The sequence below is a fragment of the Pelobates fuscus genome, chromosome 3 (genome assembly GCF_036172605.1).
Source record: "Pelobates fuscus isolate aPelFus1 chromosome 3, aPelFus1.pri, whole genome shotgun sequence".
Classification (NCBI taxonomy): domain Eukaryota; kingdom Metazoa; phylum Chordata; class Amphibia; order Anura; family Pelobatidae; genus Pelobates; species Pelobates fuscus.
In genome coordinates this window covers 269,568,926-269,590,506 of record NC_086319.1, presented here as the reverse complement: position 1 = coordinate 269,590,506, position 21,581 = coordinate 269,568,926, and the positions used below count along the sequence as shown (strand labels likewise).

Sequence of the window (21,581 nt, the reverse complement as noted above, 5' to 3'; positions counted from 1 at the left end):
ATCCATCCGCTATACCACTTTATCCCACCTAGAACTAGTGCCCAATTAAAATACTTGACTCTTACTTACCCACACTCAGTCATGCCACACACATTTCACCACTACTCTCACTGAATCCCTCTGACTATGGCTAAATTCATCTTCTACATCAGAACACTACTCCTAAGATTGGGTTGTATCCATGTCTCGGGTCTTTCATTTAGAATAGGGGCAGCTTCGGTCTCCTTCAACACTGACACTCCAGTGCATATTATTAAAAGATTGGGCAGATGGAAATCCTCAGTCTACAACCGATATATTCCTCAACCTAAGAAAGAAATGAGGAAAGCTTTTAAAAGTTCGGCTTTGTAAATTTGATGCAATAAGTGTGTTTTTCTTTAATACCTTTTCACCCTCTTTGCATGAACCCGATTTACATATATTACTAATCTGTTTCTGAACATATATATTATATTATTCACCCTCACTCTCTGTGCCGGCCTAAGACATCATGCTGCCTAGATCCAACGATAAATGACTATGGGGGATAATGTATAATAAACACAGGTTACTGGCTATGGGAGGGATAATATATAATAAACACAGGTTACTGTCTATGGGGGGGATAATGTATAATAAACACAGGTTACTGGCTATGGGAGGATAATGTATAATAAACACAGGTTACTGGCTATGGGGAGTATAATGTATAATAAACACAGGTTACTGGCTATGGGGAGTATAATGTATAATAAACACAGGTTACTGGCTATGGGGAGGATAATGTATAATAAACACAGGTTACTGGCTATGGGGAGGATAATGTATAATAAACACAGGTTACTGGCTATAAGGGGGGATAATGTATAATAAACACAAACACAAAAAAAAAATGCAGCTTCAGAATTAATCTAAATTGTATGCTGTCTAGGAGGTGGGAGGGTCTGGGAGGGAGGGTCTGCTGCTGATTGGCTGGAATGTGTCTGCTGACTGTGAGGTACAGGGTCACTCAATGATGACGAATAGGGGGGCGGACCGAACATCGCATATGTTCGCCATCCGTGGCGAACGCGAACAAGCTATGTTCGCCTGGAACTATTCGCTGGCGAACCGTTCGGGACATCACTACTTATAAATAAGAATTTCCTTTTGTTTTTCAGAGATCGAGGTTTCCGTCTACAATGGGTTGATGAAGCTCATGCCCTGGCAATATTCTCCAGTCCAGAGGATGGTATAAACATTGTTTATGAATATATGTGAAGGGCTAATATAGAAATGGAAACACCAGTAAATGTTAAGTAACGGTTATGAATGCAGGGTACCAAACGACACATGCCACTCTGACCATCTGTGACTGATTATCATGTCATGTGGGGTCGATTGCCTGTTGTGACCACCACTTATCTGGCATTGGACATAAAGTCATTTTAAAATTGTCTGTCTGAAAATTAAACAGTTTGTGTTTAATGAAAACCTCTAATGTTATGTATGCTCCAGTGTTTGTATTAACAGAACGTTCTTTAATAAACCTCTATAGTGTAGAGTGGACACAGACAAAGTACTCAGATGCTTAACTCTCTATACAGTAATGTATACATAGTCCGTTCTTGTTAATTATACTGCTGCTAAATGTAATGCTGGTGCAGCTGCACTTTCCTCATATGGTGTACTGGTGTTTGATTTGAGATGTGTAAGATGTTTCATTAATTTTTTTAAACCTCTTTGTTTTGAACTATGCACTCTGTCCTTTCTTCTAGCTTATGCAGCTTCTTGTCGGATGCATTCAGCAATGAAGTTCCGTCCCCTTTCTCAAGGCAGCCGTTTGTCCAAAATAGTAGCTCATGAGCAAGCAGGTGAGAGGGGATTAGATTTTTTTTGTAACTGTGACTATAGTGTGAGCAAGGTGCTTTACTGGGTTACCAATCGTGTTTGTGTCTCTTACAGTAAAATGTCCGGCTTTCAGTATTTGTTAATTGTGTCCAAGTACCCATTATATGGCACACCATAAACAAAATACCAGCATTTTATGTTGTGGTATTTATTTACTGATACGGTGAGTTGTGAAGGGTTGGAAAATCCTTAGCCATTCCTAATGTTCATTTAAGAAAATAATGAAAAAATTAGAAAAATAAGAAAACGTGAATACTGATACCATCCATGTATATATCCTTCCAATGTACACCTGATACATTTCACTGATCAGCCACATCATTAAAACCACTGGCAGATGAAGTTAATTATATTTATCATAACAATGGTGCCTATCAAGGGGTTGGATGGGATTTATTAGGCAGCAAGTAAACAGCCAGTTCTTGAATTTCTTGTGTTGGAAGCAGGAAAAATGGGCAAGTAAAACGATGAGTGACTTTGACAAGGGCCAACTAGTGATAGTTCGACAATGGAGTCAAAGCATCTCCATAGAGGCAAATCTTGTGGCGTGTTATCGGTATGCAGTAGTTGGTATCGACCAAAAGTAGGGCATGGAATGACAACTGGTGAACCGGTGTAAGGGTCATGGACGCTCAAAGCTCATTGATGCACATGGGGAGCAAAGGCTAGCCCGTCTGTTTTGATCACACAGTAGAGCTACTGTAGTTTAAATTTCTGAAGGATGTAATACTGGTCATGAAAGAAAGGTGTCAGAATACACAGTGCATTGCTGTTTGCTGCATATGGGGCCTTCAGACCAGCCAGAGTGCCTTTGATGACCCATATCCTTTGCCAAAAGAGCCTTCAATTGGGACACGAGTGTCAATTCTGGACAACGGAGCAATGGAAGTAGGTGGCCTGATCTGATGAATCACGTTTTCTTTTAGATAATTAGATCAGATGGATTGCCGGCTGCGTGTGCGTATATCTGTGGAAGAGATGGCAGCAGGACGCACTAAGGGAAAGAACATTGCTCTGAGCAATGTTGTGTCAGGAAACTTTGGGTCCTGACATTCATGTGGATGTTGATTTGACATGTACCACCTACCTAGAGATTGTTGCAGACCATGTACACCCCTTTATGGCAATGATGTTCCCTGACGGCAGTGGCCTCTTTCAGCAGGATAGTGCACCCTGCCACACTGCAAAAAAATTTCAGAAATAATTTCAAGAACATAACAAAGAGTTCAAGCTGTTGCCTTGGCCTCCAAATTCCCCAGATCTCCATCCATTGAGCATATGTGGGATGTGCTGGATCAACAAATCCAAACCATGTAGGCCCCACCTCACAGCTTGCATTAAAGGATTTGCTGCTAATGTCTTTGTGCCAGATACCAGAGAACACTTTCAGAGGTCATGTGGAGTCTATGTCTCGACGCATCAGAAATGTTTTTGCAGCACAAGGGGGACATCTACATGTTATTTTTTTCCAAATATATAGGATTCCCCCTCCCCCCCCCCCCACCCCATATTTTATTTAAAATAAAAAAATAAAAAATAAAAAAATATATATATTTTTACCAAAAACTCAATATATAGGTCAAGTATGGCTGTATCTATATATTGGTATTGTAGCTATACAGCTGTGATCAGGTCTAGTGGGGAACACTTGGAGTAATCTCTTGTTCACTTGGGGTTGCTTAAAAGTAGTCTCTTAAGTAGATGTTCAAATCCAGGAGTTTAAACCATCAAGGTAATTGTATCACTGTCTTGTAATTGTGGAAATGGGTGTTGGCATTGAAGATTTGACTTGCTGCACATCTTGCTGCATGATGAGTCCGTCCAGGCTCCATACCCCTGTGGCAGGTGTGACCTAGTGGCTTCTTTAGAAGTTCATTTTGGAGATCTGGTGAAGCAAATTGCAACATTGTAACAGATTGACAATCTTGAAAGGTGTTTGCTGCTCACTGAGCAGAGTTTAGTGCTTGAGTGAAGATGTTTGGAGCATCAGATCAGGAGTAGATGTACTGGAGGAAGCTGTTCCTTCTCAAGGGAACAGCCCCTCTAGTATGTATGTGGTTAAGAATGTAAAAATCTAGGCAGGCTGTGGTATAGGGGACTTATCTTTAAAGAGTAATCTGTCGCTCTGATCGGCTCATCCAGACAGTTTGTAAAAAACATGCAAGACCCGAGCACCCGGAAGACAGCAGAGTGGATAGATTATTGGGATGGGCTCTGGATAAACCAGCTGTCATGGTCCATGTGACAAACCCTCTTTACCCTGGATATTTGCCACGAACTTCTGGAGAAGTGTGGAAGCTGGTCTCCTGTCCACAGACTATAGGCCATATAAAATGTGACAAACTCTCTTTCTCTTATTCTATCGACCGTTCCTTCCTTGTTTGTGTTAAGTTTCCCCAAACACAAATGTTTCCTCAGTACAGGACATGTAATCTACTGAACACAGACGACCTTTCTGACTCCTTGAACTTCAAAAAAACCCCACGAACTGGGGGTGGGGCCTGAGCTTCATGGTGGCTGGACGTGCCTCGTGTGAGCTCCGAGCTCAATCTTCTTTCCAAGCCGGAATAATTGCACTCCAGCCAGCCAGGACCTGCAAAAACACCTAACCTGATCGTACTTACCTCAGGAGCCAGCCGAGGTGCCCCGGGTCTGCCGCCCACGGGTGCACGGATCGTCCACCGAGGGTGCCGGGAGTGAGGCCTAGTAGTATCGCCAGATGGGTGAGGCAGCCGATCCCCCGCTCTGCGCAACCTAGTGCCCTCCTAAGCCTGTAATAGAGCCCTGTTCCCCCCCCCCCCCCCCCCGGACCGGTGGGGGTCATCCCGGTCCACCCTAGCCTGTACCTGGAACCAAGAAACTTAAGTACACTCACCCTAACTAGCTGAGTTGTCGGAGCAAATATAAAATGGCCGCCCAGCAAAAGCCAAAAATAGGGAACACAGACAGCCACCCACACTCTCACCCCTTGGAGACCCTGAATCGACTCTGCCTGAGCTTCTGCAATACTCTCCGTGACAGGGGTTTGTCCTACCTTCAAGCGGCTCGGGTGGTTGCCTCGTGGATCCGTCCTGCGCCACGCCGCCGCCATTACGGACTCCCGCTACAAGCCTTCAGGGTGGCCGGCCTGCCAAACAAGCGCCGACAACCGCAACGGCTGAAAAAGGACCCGAGCAACCTGGGCGCATGCACCCACTCCCACTCACGCAGGTATGAGACCGCCGGGCAACCCCACAGTCCCAGCAACACACCCGAACATATTGTCTCAGGCCAGCAAGTCACTTGGTTGCAATCCGAGGCTACAGCAAAACACCACGCCACAGCACAGAAAAACATGACGAGAAAACAAGCCGGAGAGGGACTCACACCCAGGGAAGTCAGGATCGCCTTACTGAAACCCCACTTTCAAGGTTTCTGTTTCCCAGACTTGGGAATTGGCTGACTGGACACAGATCATTGATCAGTAAAGTCCCTACTAAGCTAGAGACTCCACTATACATGTTTTCTAATACCTGTTTTTATGCAGTATCACTATTTTCTTTATGCATGATATATTCTCAAGTTCACTCTTTATATTGTTGTTTTCTTTTTCTCTGCTTATGACCAGTGGAACTAAAGCCCGACAAACATATACTTAAGCACCCTATCACCTTGCGTTTACTTTAAAGACACAGTACAGCTTTGAAGATGCAGAATGTAGCTTTGAAGATGCAGAGAAGAGCTTTAGGGATGCAAAGCGTAGCTTTATTCCCCTTACCGTCTCTACAATGACCTAACTAGCCCTAGCATAAAAGCTACACTCGTCCTTCTTAGTAACCGCATGTTCGTGAATCATATATAGCACTCAGTCAGCTATTAAGCCTACCTCCTTCATATTATGTCAAACGTGCAAATTACTAGTTAGTTCTATTCCTAAAACTTACTCTCAAATAGTCAGCCAGCATAGCCTATGTTTAATCATTTACTGCACCACTGACTATTACCTTGCCTTTTACCGATGTCTCTACTGTATAAAAAAAATGCCACAACTGTTATGCTTTGTTTCCTCTACAACATGTCACTGCTGTTGGGGCAAGACATGTATGATTGTTATGATAAACTCACGGAAAAATAAAGAATTAAAAAAACAAAAAAAAACACGAACTTACGTGTTCTCTCTGTGTGGCAGCCGTTCGCATAACCGAACACGTGTGCTGGAAAATAACGGCTATCTTGGTAGAGTGTCTGGAACTCTTAAGTCGGACACTTGACCTTGCGAACACTGATAATTTTGTATGAACGCCTGCTTCGATTTCCGACAAGCCAGGAGAACGCTGTTCAGGAGGGTTGTTCGCACAAACTAATTGAACAATCGCTACCTATGAGCCAGGGAAACCGTTCAGTATTTCTTTCGTTTTGGGACTCCAGAAAGTGACTGACAGCTACCATTTTTCTCATGGAACTATTTTGGGCAGACTCCACGTGTGCGGTCGGTCAAAACTTTACCCCGGTGGCGATTCGGCTGTATTCGTGGGATCTGAGCGCTATTTGGACACTCTAATCATTCAGATCAGGCTATCCTGCGATATAGGAATTGTGGGGTTCCCTATTATTATTATTATTATTATTATTATTATTATTATTATTTATGTATGTATGTTTTAGGATGTTTTATGTTTTATATTGTGTACCTCTAGTGCCTGGGAGATAATTAATTTAAGCAAAGTACACTTAATTATCTCATAGACACAGACTCCTGGGCGTGTTGTGGGAGTGTTCTACTATGTTACTGCTGGAGACCCTATGCTGGGGGTCTGTGTATATAAGCTGGCCACTGGGCCATAATAAATCAGTCCTCTTGTACCCTTCATCAAGTCTGGGCTGATGTTTGGGTATACCAGAGCTATAATCACTGCTTCACTTGGGACAATTACAATGGATATACCCAGTCTGAGTATAAGGGATCCGTTACAGTCCATATAGGTACCAATGACAAAGAGGAAAATGGAGATCCCTAAAGAATGAGCTCAAGGAATTGGGAAGTAAACTGAAGAAAAGGACATCCAAGGTAGTATTTTCATAAATATTACCTGTGCTACAGTAGAAAGGCAGCGAGAGGTTAGGGGTGTTAGTGAGTGGCTTAAGTTGATTCTTGGTTGGGATATGTTCTAAACAACCTAATGTTGGTGTTGATGAGGAAGAACAGCTGTTAGAGGCAATTGGGAAAGCTGCACATCTGGGTAACACATTAATTATTGGAGATTTTAATTACCTGGACATAAATTGGGTTGTACTAGTAGTTCAGCAAGGGGATCAGTATTTTTAACCTTTTTAAATGACTCCATCTCAAAACTGGTACAAGCACCAACTAGAAATGACACTGGTCTAGGCCTGGTTATAACAAGCAATATGGATCTTTTGACAAACATTAAAGTAAGGGAGCACTTGGGAAATGGTGAAAGGGAGATCCACAACATAACAGTGCAACCCATTGAAAAAGGTACAGTCAGGCTATCTTCTAAATATACCCCTATCCAAGGGGACAGCAGGGTGGGGGAGCATTGGTGTGGCAAGCACCTGTCATCTGAGAGCCGGAGCATTTGGCTATAGGAAAGTAGGCTCTGTGTAAATAGTTGAGCTAAGGCTGAACACGTGTACTCCATATGGCCAAACCATAATAAAAGTTTTAAATAAGAAAATGGAATAGGTAACTTACTTAAACAAAACATAAAAGTTTGAACTGCTAATTAGCAACAGCACCCTTTGTATATTCATGTCCCTGGAAGGAAGGTCAAGTGTGCCATGGAATGGACAACTCTCGTTTGGTCCTGGGCATCTGTGCTAGGATGTTGTGCAGCGTTACTCTTCGGGTCAGACAAGCCCAGAGTTCAACAAGCGTAGATATTTTGTGTACGGTCCCTCTGTGTGACACCACTTGGAGCCTGGCCGATCACCAGTGATATTCTAAGCCCCGTCACTCTAAGCTGGCTGGTGACAGGATTCAAGGATCTTTGCCACTGTAGTGTGGACCTAGTGAGGTCTTGGTGGAAAGAGAGGTTAGCGCCTTCAAAGGTTGACAGCATCTTGCCCCTGTTATCCTGTTAGGAGGAACAGCGGACGATGACGTCTCATATCACGATGGCTGGAGCTGAGATTGCCAGTTGGTAAATCCCATCCAGGGAGAACTTCTTTGCCTGTCTTAGTGGCAGTACTGAGGCCACAAGTTGCCTCATATAATGAGGAAGTTCATCAGGCGTGATTAGGTCAGGGCTTTTTTTTTTTTTTTTTTTGTGGTAATTGCGCCTTGACTTGTCATCAAGAGCGTAAGGAGCTTGTTGATTAGCTTGTAGGGTTAGAACTGGGTCCATTAGGGACTACAGGCCTATCTTGACGTCTGCAACGTCTTCCTCTGAGGCCTCTACTCTGTCTGTAATTGATTTCTATATCGACTTTTATGGCTGCCAATAGGCTTTTAATCTGTGACCAGATTGCAAAAATCATGTTGCGTAAATGGGGCCGACCCATCGGAGATACCCGCACAGTGAGGTACCTGTTCGGGAGCTGAGTCAAGGCTGCGTAGTATCAGTCTGAGCCTGCGCATGACCTCAAGTCCTGACGTCTATGCAATCTTGGGATGCGGCTACCATTTTGGGAAGCATGGACCTGATATATCTGGACCCTCAAGATTGCTCTTGAGTCGGCCTTTGTGTTCGTCGCCCTCTTGTCGATGTCTAATCCGGTAAAGGAGAGTTTGGGAAAGCCTCCATTCCAAAGTCTTCAAAAGGTTTGAGGCTGCCGAACAGTGCAGACAGGTCTAAGCCCATGGGTGGTCTGTATGGCCCGGAACCTACGCATCTGTCATCTCACTTTGGCCGAGTGTAGGAACAGCATAGAATGCCTCTTGTTCACTCTGGGTTTGCCGGTGTTTATGGGGTTGTGGTTGGGTTGATTTGATTAAATGTCTTATTGACTTGTGCACGACACATTTCCCACCTTGCACTCAATCACCAGTAAAAATGCAGTTTTTGTTTATAAAAACAAAAAGCCAAAAATCAAACACTAACTTTGGCCAGCTTTTGTGGTGGTGGTTAATACAAAAGACTGGACATACTCCATTTGAATATCGTGGGTTGTCTTCTTTTACAAATGCAATGATGGGGTTAATTTTAATTTCTGGGCTGCTATGTGGTCTCAATGATGGGGTTAATTTTTATTCCTGGGCTCTTATGTGGCCTCAAAGGCAACATTGGCCCAGCAAACCAATCTGGCAAATTTTAATGTGCAAACATGGAAAAGGAGAAAGCCCTATATTTGACCCCTGTAATTTTGCAAAAACCCATAAGACCTGTACGTTGGGGGTGCTGTTGTACTCAGATGTTGCGGAACACATATCAGGGTGTTATTTGTCAGGAACATAGAACAGGAACTGAGAATCCATGCCTAAAATACAATGTGAGAGAAAAATAACACAAAAAATGACTACCTAAAAGGTTGACAGAGACTGGTGGCAGAATTGGTGCATGGAAAGTGTTAAAATACCACCATTTGAAATACCCTAGGGTGTCTACTTTTCAAAAATATATGGTTTGTTGGGGGTAAATTACATTGGCTGGCTTCAAAAATGTCCCAAATAGGACATGGGTGCATAATGACCAGCTGTGAAAATACCAAGTTGGAAAACTGGAATGCGCACCCGCCATACAAGGTATTTTTGCCCCCAGAGAACCCGACACACCTATACATGGGGGGTATCACTGTATTAGGGAGATGTTGCTGAACACATATTGGGGTGTTCTATGGCACTAACCCTTAACGTTCTCAGTACATGTATTCTTAAATTGCGATGTGTCAAAAAAAAAATATATATCTTTTTTTAAATTTGCCATAGATTGGGGTATTTTGACTCTTTTCATGCAACCATTTTACCACCAAATTTAATACCTTAGGTTGTCATCTTTTAAAAAAAATATATGCATGTGTAGGGTTATCCAGCGATTCCTGACAGATATCAGTGTTACAATGTAATTTGCATTCATATTGAAAAAAATGCTTGGGAAATAGCAAAGTGCAACTTGTACACATTGCCCTATAACTTTCCAAAAAAAGCTAAGAACATGTTAACATTGATATTTCTAAACTCAGTACAAAATTTAGAAACTATTTAGCACGGGTGTTTTTTTTTTGCAGTTGTTGATGCCTAACAGATTTTGGGGTTCAAAGTTAGAAAAAGTGTTTTTTTTAAAAATTTTTTTCATATTTTATCTTTTTTTTTTTATAGTAAATTATATGATATGATATAATGGCATCTTTAGAAATACAATTTTCTGTCGAGAAATGGTATATAAAATGTGTGGGTACAGTAAATGAGTAAGAGGTTTCTACCTGTTCTATGTTAAATTTAGTATATATTGGGTATTAATATATTTTATTGTATCCTTATGTAACAATGCAATGTTTTGTGGACCCAAGACATACCGTATTTTTCGCTCCATAAGACGCACTTTTTTTCCCCTCAAAAGTGAGGGGAAATGTCTGTGCGTCTTATGGAGCAATATGAAGCTTTACTTACCTGTCTTGCAGCGTTGGCCGGCAGCACAGGGCGCACCGCGGAAGTGGAACTTGAATTTCATGTTCCGGTTTCCGGCGGGACTGAAAGGAAGTGCGCACTCAGCTTGTGCGCACTTCCTTTCAGTCCCGCCGGAAACCGGAACATGAAATTCAAGTTCCACTTCCGCGGTGCGCCCTGTGCTGCCGGCCAACGCTGCAAGACAGGTAAGTAATTATAGGACAAGGGGAGGGGGACAGTAGGGGAGGGGGATAAAGTCTATGGGGAGGGAGGGGGATAAAGTCTATGGGGAGGGAGGGGGATAAAGTCTATGGGGAGGGAGGGGGATAAAGTCTATGGGGAGGGAGGGGGATAAAGTCTATGGGGAGGGAGGGGGATAAAGTCTATGGGGAGGGAGGGGGATAAAGTCTATGGGGAGGGAGGGGGATAAAGTCTATGGGGAGGGAGGGGGATAAAGTCTATGGGGAGGGAGGGGGATAAAGTCTATGGGGAGGGAGGGGGGGTGGAAGTCTGTGGGGAGGGGGGGGGAGATGAAGTCTGTGGGGAGGGGGGGGGAGATGAAGTCTGTGGGGAGGGGGGGGAGATGAAGTCTGTGGGGAGGGGGGGGAGATGAAGTCTGTGGGGAGGGGGGGGAGATGAAGTCTGTGGGGAGGGGGGGGAGATGAAGTCTGTGGGGAGGGGGGGGGAGATGAAGTCTGTGGGGAGGGGGGGGGAGATGAAGTCTGTGGGGAGGGGGGGGGAGATGAAGTCTGTGGGGAGGGGGGGGGAGATGAAGTCTGTGGGGAGGGGGGGGGAGATGAAGTCTGTGGGGAGGGGGGGGGAGATGAAGTCTGTGGGGAGGGGGGGGGAGATGAAGTCTGTGGGGAGGGGGGGGGAGATGAAGTCTGTGGGGAGGGGGGGGGGAGATGAAGTCTGTGGGGAGGGGGGGGGGAGATGAAGTCTGTGGGGAGGGGGGGGGGAGATGAAGTCTGTGGGGAGGGGGGGGGGAGATGAAGTCTGTGGGGAGGAGATGAAGTCTGTGGGGAGGGGGGGGGAGATGAAGTCTGTGGGGAGGGGGGGGGAGATGAAGTCTGTGGGGAGGGGGGGGGAGATGAAGTCTGTGGGGAGGGGGGGGGGAGATGAAGTCTGTGGGGAGGGGGGGGGGAGATGAAGTCTGTGGGGAGGGGGGGGGGAGATGAAGTCTGTGGGGAGGGGGGGGGGAGATGAAGTCTGTGGGGAGGGGGGGGGAGATGAAGTCTGTGGGGAGGGGGGGGAGATGAAGTCTGTGGGGAGGGGGGGGGGGAGATGAAGTCTGTGGGGAGGGGGGGGGGAGATGAAGTCTGTGGGGAGGGGGGGGGGAGGATGAAGTCTGTGGGGAGGGGGGGGGGAGGATGAAGTCTGTGGGGAGGGGGGGGGAGGATGAAGTCTGTGGGGAGGGGGGGGGGAGGATGAAGTCTGTGGGGAGGGGGGGGGAGGATGAAGTCTGTGGGGAGGGGGGGGGAGGATGAAGTCTGTGGGGAGGGGGGGGGAGGATGAAGTCTGTGGGGAGGGGGGGGGAGGATGAAGTCTGTGGGGAGGGGGGGGGAGGATGAAGTCTGTGGGGAGGGGGGGGGAGGATGAAGTCTGTGGGGAGGGGGGGGGGAGGATGAAGTCTGTGGGGAGGGGGGGGGGGAGATGAAGTCTGTGGGGAGGGGGGGGGGGGAGATGAAGTCTGTGGGGAGGGGGGGGGGAGATGAAGTCTGTGGGGAGGGGGGGGGGAGATGAAGTCTGTGGGGAGGGGGGGGGGGGAGATGAAGTCTGTGGGGAGGGGGGGGGGGAGATGAAGTCTGTGGGAGAGAGGAGAAGAAAAATATTCTGTACAAACTGTCCCATAGTAAGAAACACTATGGGACAGTTTGTTCAGAATATTTTTTTTCTGGGTTTCTTCCTCTAAAAACTAGGTGCGTCTTATGGTGAGGTGCGTCTTATGGAGCGAAAAATACGGTACTTGAAAACGAGAGGTCTCAATGTATCTGTCCTGGTAAAATATTTTATAAATAAATGGCTGTCTAGTAGACATCCACTGAGGGCAGACTTGGAGCTGTTTTACATTTCAGCACTAAGTGCAAAAGGGATAGTGTACCCAGACTACTTCAATTAGCTGAAGGGGACTGGGTGCCTACAATGTCCCTTTAAAGAATAAGAATGTGGATTTCTCTGCCTGTAGAGGTGGTTTTATCAGTCTGTACAGGTGTTTAAACTGCAACTGGATGATACTTGCAAAAAATTTATATTCAGGGATATAATTTTTAATTAGTGTGTTAATAGCTTCTTGATCCAAGGAGAGATCTGACTGCCATTCTGAAGTCCAAGAAGGATTTTTTTCCCCCTAGTTTGTTGCAAAATCAAAAAAGTGTTTCAAACAGATTTGAGGCTAAACTTGTCCGCTTTTCCGGCTATAACTTTTTATGTAACTTTAGTCTGAATTTTCACGACCGTTACCAAGAATGTGCTGTACACCTATTTCACAATAGACTTAAGTTAATAATATATTTATATGTCTAAATCCCCAAAACTGATGGGGGTTTAATAGACCAGTGCCTTGGGCCATGCTCCCTGTGCTTTATAACTTGTCACTCATCTCACCACAATTCACTTGTTTAGCAATAAACTCTCTGTCCGATCAGGAGACATATTGAAAGTTCAGACGCAGCAGAGGGAAATGTTGGACACTTTTTTATGTTATTACCACTCTTCCTGTTTTCCAGATGTTCTACCTTTCAAGGAGAGACCACAATCCGATGTTTCTGTAGCAAAGCGAATGCTTAACAGGGCCCTGGGCCTGCCGAAGCAAGAGGAGGAACCTCCCTGCATGGCAGAGAATGATTTGTAGTTATATGCCTGCAGTGGAGAAGGGAGGAATCCCCTTGCATGCTGCACCTTTGTCCATATTTGGGAGTTAATTTGATCTGTTTGAACTATTAAAATATGTGCAACTACATGTTAAAGGAGATAGTATATCTATCTCATGGGGCTGATAGCCTGCAGGTGGCATGGTGTTGTAACCAACAGTCCACATCACTTAGGCCATATAAATGGTGTAACTTATTTTTTTTTCTTTGTTTCAGTGTAGTTTCTAATAAAATTACATTATTCAATTTGTGTTTTTTTTTTTTTCGACTGATGCCTCTAACATTAATATTGACAGTTATATTAAGGATTTTTGATGGGGAAATGTCACTCCACATTATATTTGCTTGCAACAATACACAGCAAAGCAACCTTTAAACTACCAACTTCTATGCCATTTTATGGCTATATAGACCGAATCCGCTCTCTCCTAAATTGCTGAAGAGGTCACTGGATAAGAGCACCAGTGGTGTCCGTGTCCAACATATGGATCACTTTTGAGGCTGAGCTGTAGAAGATTGCATGGGAGACTTGCCCAAGTTTTGTGTGTGTGTATAAAAGAGGTCTGAATGCGTACTTGATTTTTGAAAGTGATACTTGACTTTTGCTCCTTACATTATATTTGAGAAAGAAATTGTAAAATTTGGTAAAGGGAACATCCTATTAAATAATTACAAGATGTATAAAACTTTTTTTCCTTAGTTTTTAAAGCAGAAATAATTTTACAGTTTTTGCTCAACCTGTGACTTTTTTATTAGAATATGAATTACAAGCTGGAAATAGGGCTGAGAAACTCAGAATTTCTGTTGTGTAGTGTTCAAGCTACACCTGTCCACCTATGACAAAGCCACTCCCTCAAATAGTCTGCCCACCTCTCATGAATGGCACATTACCAAGTAAAGCAAGCTAGTGCGCTGACAATTAACCACAAATAGTCTAGGCATCTCACTAAGGAGATTTATCAAAGTATTCTTTACTAAAAAATGGTACATAAAATGGAAAAGGGGAGGATTCACCATTGAAATGTATCTGATGGTTTCCATGGTGACTGTCACTTTTCAGTACTATAGAATACTCTTTAGATTAGAACATTAAAGTCCCCTACTTTCTCATTTAGCTTCAACTTGTGAGGTTTAAGTGTTGTGGGAGTAAGTGTTTGCTGAAATATGCACACAGTTGCCTATAAAGCAATTAAATGAAGCAAAACAGACCGTTCTAAACACCTAATTTATAAGACTCATGCCTGAATAGTTGAGTTTAGAGGTGTTATATTTCAGATTCTAAGTCATCGTACTATTTTTTTTTTTTTTTTTTTTTACTCAAGCAATCCGTTGTGAAACATTCCATAGCTGACATTTATAATTTTAAATTAAAGGTACTATGGATGCTTCATATTTTGTATATTCAATAAAAAAATGATTACATTGCAAAAATGATCTGGGTCCATTTGGAGGTAAAATCCTGGCCAAACATTTTAGTTCCTTATTCTATGAAGACAGCCATGAAAATGGAAATTAAGTTAGCATGTGCCTCCTGCTGGAACTTTTTTATTTTATTTTATCCCCTATTCCCCCCCCCCCCCCCCCCATTTTTCCAATTTGGTAATATGGACTTGAAATTTCTGATTCACACGTAATGAGTAACCCTAACATTCTCACACTGCCCTTAGCGCACACCATAGAAAGACACAGGGGGATGATGGAGTCAGCGGCTTGTTAAAGGGGGCACTATAAGCATCTTCATGAGGCAGATTTGATATATAAATCATGTCTCTGCAGTCACAGTTCTCTGCCATTTAGACACTGCTCCTTGTGTTTTAGCTATCATGCATGCCTTTGAAAATCTGTGTATTCCAGTGAACTTGTGTACCAGATAACACTGGCATCAACACAGACCAAGTCCGTTACAGAACACCTGAAAGGTGAGTCTGCATATATTATAGACCATTCAGTCATTTGCCCACATTTTGCCATTCTCATACTAATGTAATGAAGAAATATGTATGTTAACACACATCAGCTCATGCACATTACACAAAATATGCAAGCATACACAGACCTGCAGATATGTTTAATTGCTGGCATGATGTTTAAAGTGAGTGCTGTGCTTGTAAATACCTTCACAGATTGTAGTACTTGTCTAGCCCTGTAAACAAATGGAATGGCAGAGAACAATTACAGTGCCAACATATTCTGCAACACAGTACAATAGGTAAACAGAACAGACACTAAAATCTTAAAGTGTAATAAACCATTTAAAGGGACACTAAAGGCACCCAGACCACTTTAGCTCATTGAAGAGGTCTGGGTGCAGTGTCCCTATCACTCTTAGTCCTGCAATGTAGAACATTGCAGTTTTCGAGAAACTGCAATAATTTATTTGCAGAACTAAGAGCCGCTACTGGTTGTCAGGCAACTTTAGGTCGCTTAACTGACGCTGGACATTCTTACGCTCGGAATGAGAACATCCAGCATTAGTTAAATCCCCACAGGAAAGCACTGGAGCAATGCTTTCCTATGGGGAGAGCCTAATGTGCTAATTGTGCATGCACATTAGCTCCTCTGTTTGGTAATATTGGAGGAGGTGGTGTGCCGACAGATCGGCGCTGGAATCGGGTGAGTGCTAAAAGTATTTTTTAACCCTTGCAGTGCTATAGAATCCCTTAAATATTTTGTACAGGGAAAGGCCTTTCTGTTTTTCTGCAGTATATAGTTTAGAAAATTATTTGGCAGAAAGATGATCATGATTGATGGTCAATGTCACATGACAAATTCTAGTAAATGCTGATTTTTCCGGTGTCAAAACATAGGTGACCTTTATTGCTGCAATAAATGACACCAATCTGCTCAAAACTTTTATTTCCCCAATTATCTCATCATTTTTATGGAGGGGGAAAACTAGACGTTTTCAAACCAAGCCTCATCTAGGTGCTCCGTAGTCTCTGTAAAATTGCACCTGTCTTTTGTCACACATGCAGCTCTTGGATAATTCATCAAGCTTTTGGTTGGTATGAACACATGCAGAATAGCAGGGAAGTGAGTGCAACGTGGTTAAATAGTAATAACTTATTTATTCCTAGACATATATTGAGGCGCATACTGGACAAGAGCACTGCTTAGTGCACCTCTTAAAGAAAATGAAAATGGCACAAAACAAAAACGGTAATGATTTAGAAGAACTTGGTTTGCTAAATGCTTTGATTGTGAAGTGGATGCACAGTACTATGTGTCCTGCTGTCCTATAGCAGTCCGCTTGCTGGGAGCAGAATATATGGCATTCAAGGCACTTTTCACATACTGAATAAGCAAACACCACAGAGTACGTCCCACAGAAGGGAGATGTGTACACACAACATCTTATTCCCTATAAAGGATATGAATACAGAGCATTTCTGTACATCCCAGCTTACAGGCCACATATAGCTTATATTGCATAGCTGTAGAGCTGCTCGCTACAGAGTATGTCTGTCACTGGGCTACAGTGTTCCTCGTAAGACTTTTTGTGAGTGATTCATCTTTCTTTCAGTTTGCTGTGAGCACCTCTAGGTTTCTATGCAATCCGATGGCTCTTGCACTCAACTTCTTCAATACAAAGTTTTTTTTTCATTACAGTTACACTCTAGGAACAATAACCACACCATCTCATGGAAGTTGTTTTGGTTCCTGCAGTCCCTTGGCACCATCCCTCTGTCAAGTGTCAAACTCCCCCTGCTGGAGTATGGCTAAGGCATAGTGTAACCTGCATTAGCTACACCAACTCATGCCATTGATGGGCTGAAAGCATTCAGCTGGTGCACTCAGTCTATCACTGCTGACCTGCCTAATTCTTCCGCTGCTGTGGGCAGCTTATACAAATTAAAAACTATTAGAAACTATTTGATACTGTACTGGGACCATAGCTATTTCAATGCAATGATGTGGTTATAATGCCTATAAACTAATATATCGTTAGCACATAAATGTATGGAAAACAGCAATTTTTACAATTAATAAATTACTGTTCTGGAATGCATATAAAACCTAGAACAAACACAACCTAAGGTGTTGTCTATTTGCTCGCTATTTATAAAAAATATTGAAGATAACACTTTTTTTTGATGTTTCTATATACATTGCAATAATTCAGAGTGAAACTACTGCAGCCTTCAAAAACAATCACTGTAGTGTACAGAGTCCCACCCTTCCCATTTCCAGTAGCTAGAATGTACTGTAGGGTGTGAGGTGGGGGCAATTATAGTGTCTATGTAGAGATGCAGAGGAAAAGAGAGAATCCTTGCAGATAAATGTTTTTCACTCTGAAGAGGGAAAGGTTACACACACACACACTCATGTATGTAAGTAACTGTTATTGGAATGGATGGCGTGACATGGTTCAGTGCTAAAATGCTCACAAAATGTTATTATGAGGAACACGTTTCCAGAATGCTCACTCTGACTGTGAGTTAGCAGCAAGGCCAGAGTATCTTGAATCAGTTATCAAGGACCCACAGTGGTCTAGGTTCTGTTGATCTACCATTCAAAGAGAGAAGGAAGATTGAAAAATGTGTTTCTCCTTGAGAATTGAATCCAGAACCGGTTTGCCACACTGAGTAAGAGATGCATTAATTGTTTAATGCAGATCTGGTTCAGACCTACCACTAGGATAATACGGACAAAACACTCAATATTTATAGCACAACATATAAAACATTACATTTGTGTAATAGAAAAGTGCTGTTGGTGCCACTGGCACAAAAAGAATAGCACCAAAATGCCAAGTGGATATTAATATTGTGTGCAATAGTCCAAGAAGGGGTAGGGGGACAAGGCCAGCGTGTTACATAGGTGTGGACCCTATATGAGTAAAACATGAGCCAAATAGTGCACACCTCATTTTATCTGAATAAATAGTTACATTAGTAACCTTCCCATTACTGTGTGGGTAGGAAATATTATTGAATTGTGATGTGCACTTTAAGAAAGCATGTGAGTCATGCCAAAATCCTGTATAAATTAATGTGTCATGTGTTTTGATTTTCATTTCCTCTGGGGGAATTCTCAGATTCAGACAGACATTCTTCTGAATACAATACAAGGCTGTGGGATCTCAGTGTCCTCTGTCCCTAGACATCTTGTCAATGCATGGAATGTGGACAATAACACAGTGGCTATGCATACCATGATACATTCTAAAGGTAAAGCAGACAATGGCTGTAAACCACCTCATATACACTAGGAGTTCTGTCAGGGCTGCTTTAAGGGTACCAGGAATGTAAAAATAACTAGGGATTAATGCATTCCTGCTCCTTGCAGTAGGAGGAGGTTGTGCTGTAATCAGGTGGTGATGTCCCCAAGGTGCTGCTGGTTGTAGAAGTATATGGATATTGGTTCTGTCCTCTTTCGGATGAGGGAAATCTTGAGCTTTCTACCGGGTGGAGAGCTGATTATTGATGAGGCCGCTGTAATGCTCAAATTTCTCTTCCGTCTCAATGCTGTATGATCCACCTAGTAGAGGCACAGGATCAATGGAACATAAATACAACAATTATACAAAGATCCTCTGTAGCGCTCTGGCCAAAGAATAGTGGATGCCAAATACCAACAATTATACAGCAAATTATCTTTAAGACTCCATTGCCTGTTTTTTTATTTCTATTTAGTAGATGTACCATCAATGAAAACATGCACACATTTGTTTAAGCATTTTTTCCATCGGGGGTATATCTAAAAACAGATTGCAAACGCTGCAAATCCACTTCCAGCCTGTACTGGGGAATACTCCAAGCAGAGAAAGGGGGAAGGTAAGCGCAGGCCGTGGAGCTAACGCAAGAGGAACCCAAATGTTTCTGCTGAAATCTTTTAGAAACAGTCACAAATGTGACGACTCCAGACACATAGCAATTCAGAAAGCTGTGTTCCTTTACATATGATCTGCAAGATCCTTTTTAGGATAAATGATTTTATTTTAATCAAGATTGGGATCAGTGTAAATCCTGGGCTAAAACAAGCAGTTTAATAAAGCTACCATTAGTTTAAGCAATTTACTGGATGACCCTATACTCCTATTATGAGTTAGTGGAGAAGCCTTATAAGGCTGGTCATTTTCCTATTTTGTTTCTAGTTCTTTGTTAGGATAAATGATGCATACAGATATATTTTGGTTATGTTTTTATACAACTCCTTCACAAGACAGGCACTCACTCTCTCTCTCGTTTTTTTTTTCTAGTAGATTTATCTGGTGCTACATGGGAGGTATATCTTGAGTTGAGTGCATCCTTGCTAAACAACTTGTTTTCCTACTTGCACTTAACATGTGAGTACACTTCTTACGTCATGTGTAAGGTGTGTGCTTATTACTGCTACTGTGCTACCCACTAACAGCACATAATACCCAGAGGCATCAAACTCTATCACCTTATTAAAGTTTAGGGTACAGGGTAAGCCAGTTATGCCATACATGCTGTTGTACGTATGTCCACCTACAACTTATTCTAAGCTCATATTTTGCATAGTTGTTTGGTGTCTAGAAAGCTTTGTACATTACTGCCCAATCGTGGTGAGTTAGGTCTCTGGTGCAAAGAGGACTTACCTATATGGCAGTTGTACATCCATATTCGTTGACCATCATATCTGCAGCGGCATTTCATGATATTATTGGTATAGTCAGATTCAGCCACTTCTTGATTGGGGTTAATGATAATCTGAGCAAGGCAGAAAATGAAATAATAAAACACTTATATCACTCACAAAACACATGAAGGATTGCTGCACTAAATTACTCCACATTCAATAGGATGTATTCTGCAGCCTTTACCATTTAGCCTTTACATGTAACCTTTAAGAAAAAGAAAATGAATCAGGTAGATCCTTTTATAGTATGGCAATATTTTAAGAAATATTTTAAGCAATATGAAGGGTTAAGGGTTATGGAGTGCTGAAAATGTACAGTTCAAAACAACAAAAGCAACTACGTGATATGATAGAAAATAAAAAACAGAGACATATTCATAAAGTGTGCATTGTGCAAAACTAAATCGAGTTTGGCAGGTTTTAGGCCAAATATATGAATATGTAAAAAGGCTCAAAGTGTCTTTATTTTAGCCTTAAAGGACCACTATAGTGCCAGGAAAACAAACTCGTTTTCCTGGCACTATAGTGTTACTAGGTCCCCCCCACCCTCAGGGTCCCACTCCCGCTGGGCTCTAGGGGTAGGAAGGTGTTAAACACTTACCTTTCTCCAGCGCCGGGGACTCTCCTCCCTCTTCCGACGTCATCGGCTGAATACGCATGCGCGGCAATGCATTCCTATGGACGCTGGCGTCTTCTCACTGTGAAAATCACAGTGAGAAGCGCGGAAGCCCCTCTAGCGGCTGTCAATGAGACAGCCACTAGAGGCTGGATTAACCCATATGTAAACATAGCAGTTTATCTGAAATGTAAACATAGCAGTTTCTCTGAAACTGCTATGTTTACAGCTGCAGGGTTAAATCTAGATGGACCTGGCACCCAGACCACTTCATTGAGTTGAAGTGGTCTGGGTGCCTATAGTGGTCCTTTAAATTATCAATATTCTTGTTAACTCTTCACAATTCCCAGAATAAAAAAGTGCACAAACACACATACCTAGCTTAATCTTGCTTGTTACGTTATACGTTTATTCTTTGTATTGTATGATATTTTTAAAAGGACACTACAGGCACCAAGTACACTTCATCTCAATGAAGTGGTGTGGGTGCCATGTCGCTGTAGTTTTCTCAATGCGATGTAAAACAGTGCTGTTCTGCAGTAAGGCAATGTTCACATTGCAGAATTTAAAGGACCACTCTAGGCACCCAGACCACTTCAGCTTAATGAAGTGGTCTGGGTGCCAGGTCCAGCTAGGGTTAACTAATTGTTTTATAAACATAGCAGTTTCAGAGAAACTGCTATGTTTATCAATTAGTTAAGCCTTCCCCCTAATCCTCTAGTGGCTGTCTCACTGACAGCCACTAGAGGCGCTTGCGTGATTCTCACTGTGAAAATCACAGTGAGAGCACGCAAGCGTCCATAGGAAAGCATTATGAATGCTTTCCTATGTGACCGGCTGAATGCGCGCGCAGCTGTTGCCGCGCGTGCGCATTCAGCCGACGGGGAGGAACGGAGGCGGAGAGGAGGAGGAGAGCTCCCCGCCCAGCGCTGGAAAAAGGTAAGTTTTAACCCTTTTCCCCTTTCCACAGCCGGGCGGGAGGGGGTCCCTGAGGGTGGGGGCATCCTCAGGGCACTCTAGTGCCAGGAAAAAGAGTATGCTTTCCTGGCACTAGAGTGGTCCTTTAAATGCCTTT

General features: G+C 43.1%; 2 protein-coding genes across 2 annotated transcripts in view; one reads left to right on the top strand and one right to left on the bottom strand.

Annotated features, from left to right (window-relative positions):
* Positions 1-13,494, top strand: part of R3HCC1 (R3H domain and coiled-coil containing 1) — a 49,961-nt gene extending 36,467 nt beyond the window's left edge. Inside the window, exons 6-8 of the mRNA XM_063448519.1 lie at positions 1,140-1,210; positions 1,737-1,832; positions 13,141-13,494. Of these exons, the coding sequence (XP_063304589.1) occupies positions 1,140-1,210; positions 1,737-1,832; positions 13,141-13,265 (292 nt within the window). The 3' untranslated portion in view covers positions 13,266-13,494. The remainder of the gene's footprint in view (positions 1-1,139; positions 1,211-1,736; positions 1,833-13,140) is intronic.
* A 2,629-nt stretch (positions 13,495-16,123) lies between these two features.
* The window catches only part of LOXL2 (lysyl oxidase like 2), a 64,063-nt gene continuing 58,605 nt past the window's right edge, over positions 16,124-21,581 (bottom strand). The window contains 2 exon segments of the mRNA XM_063448510.1: positions 16,124-18,765; positions 19,850-19,961. Coding sequence (XP_063304580.1) covers positions 18,686-18,765; positions 19,850-19,961 — 192 coding nt within the window. The 3' untranslated portion in view covers positions 16,124-18,685.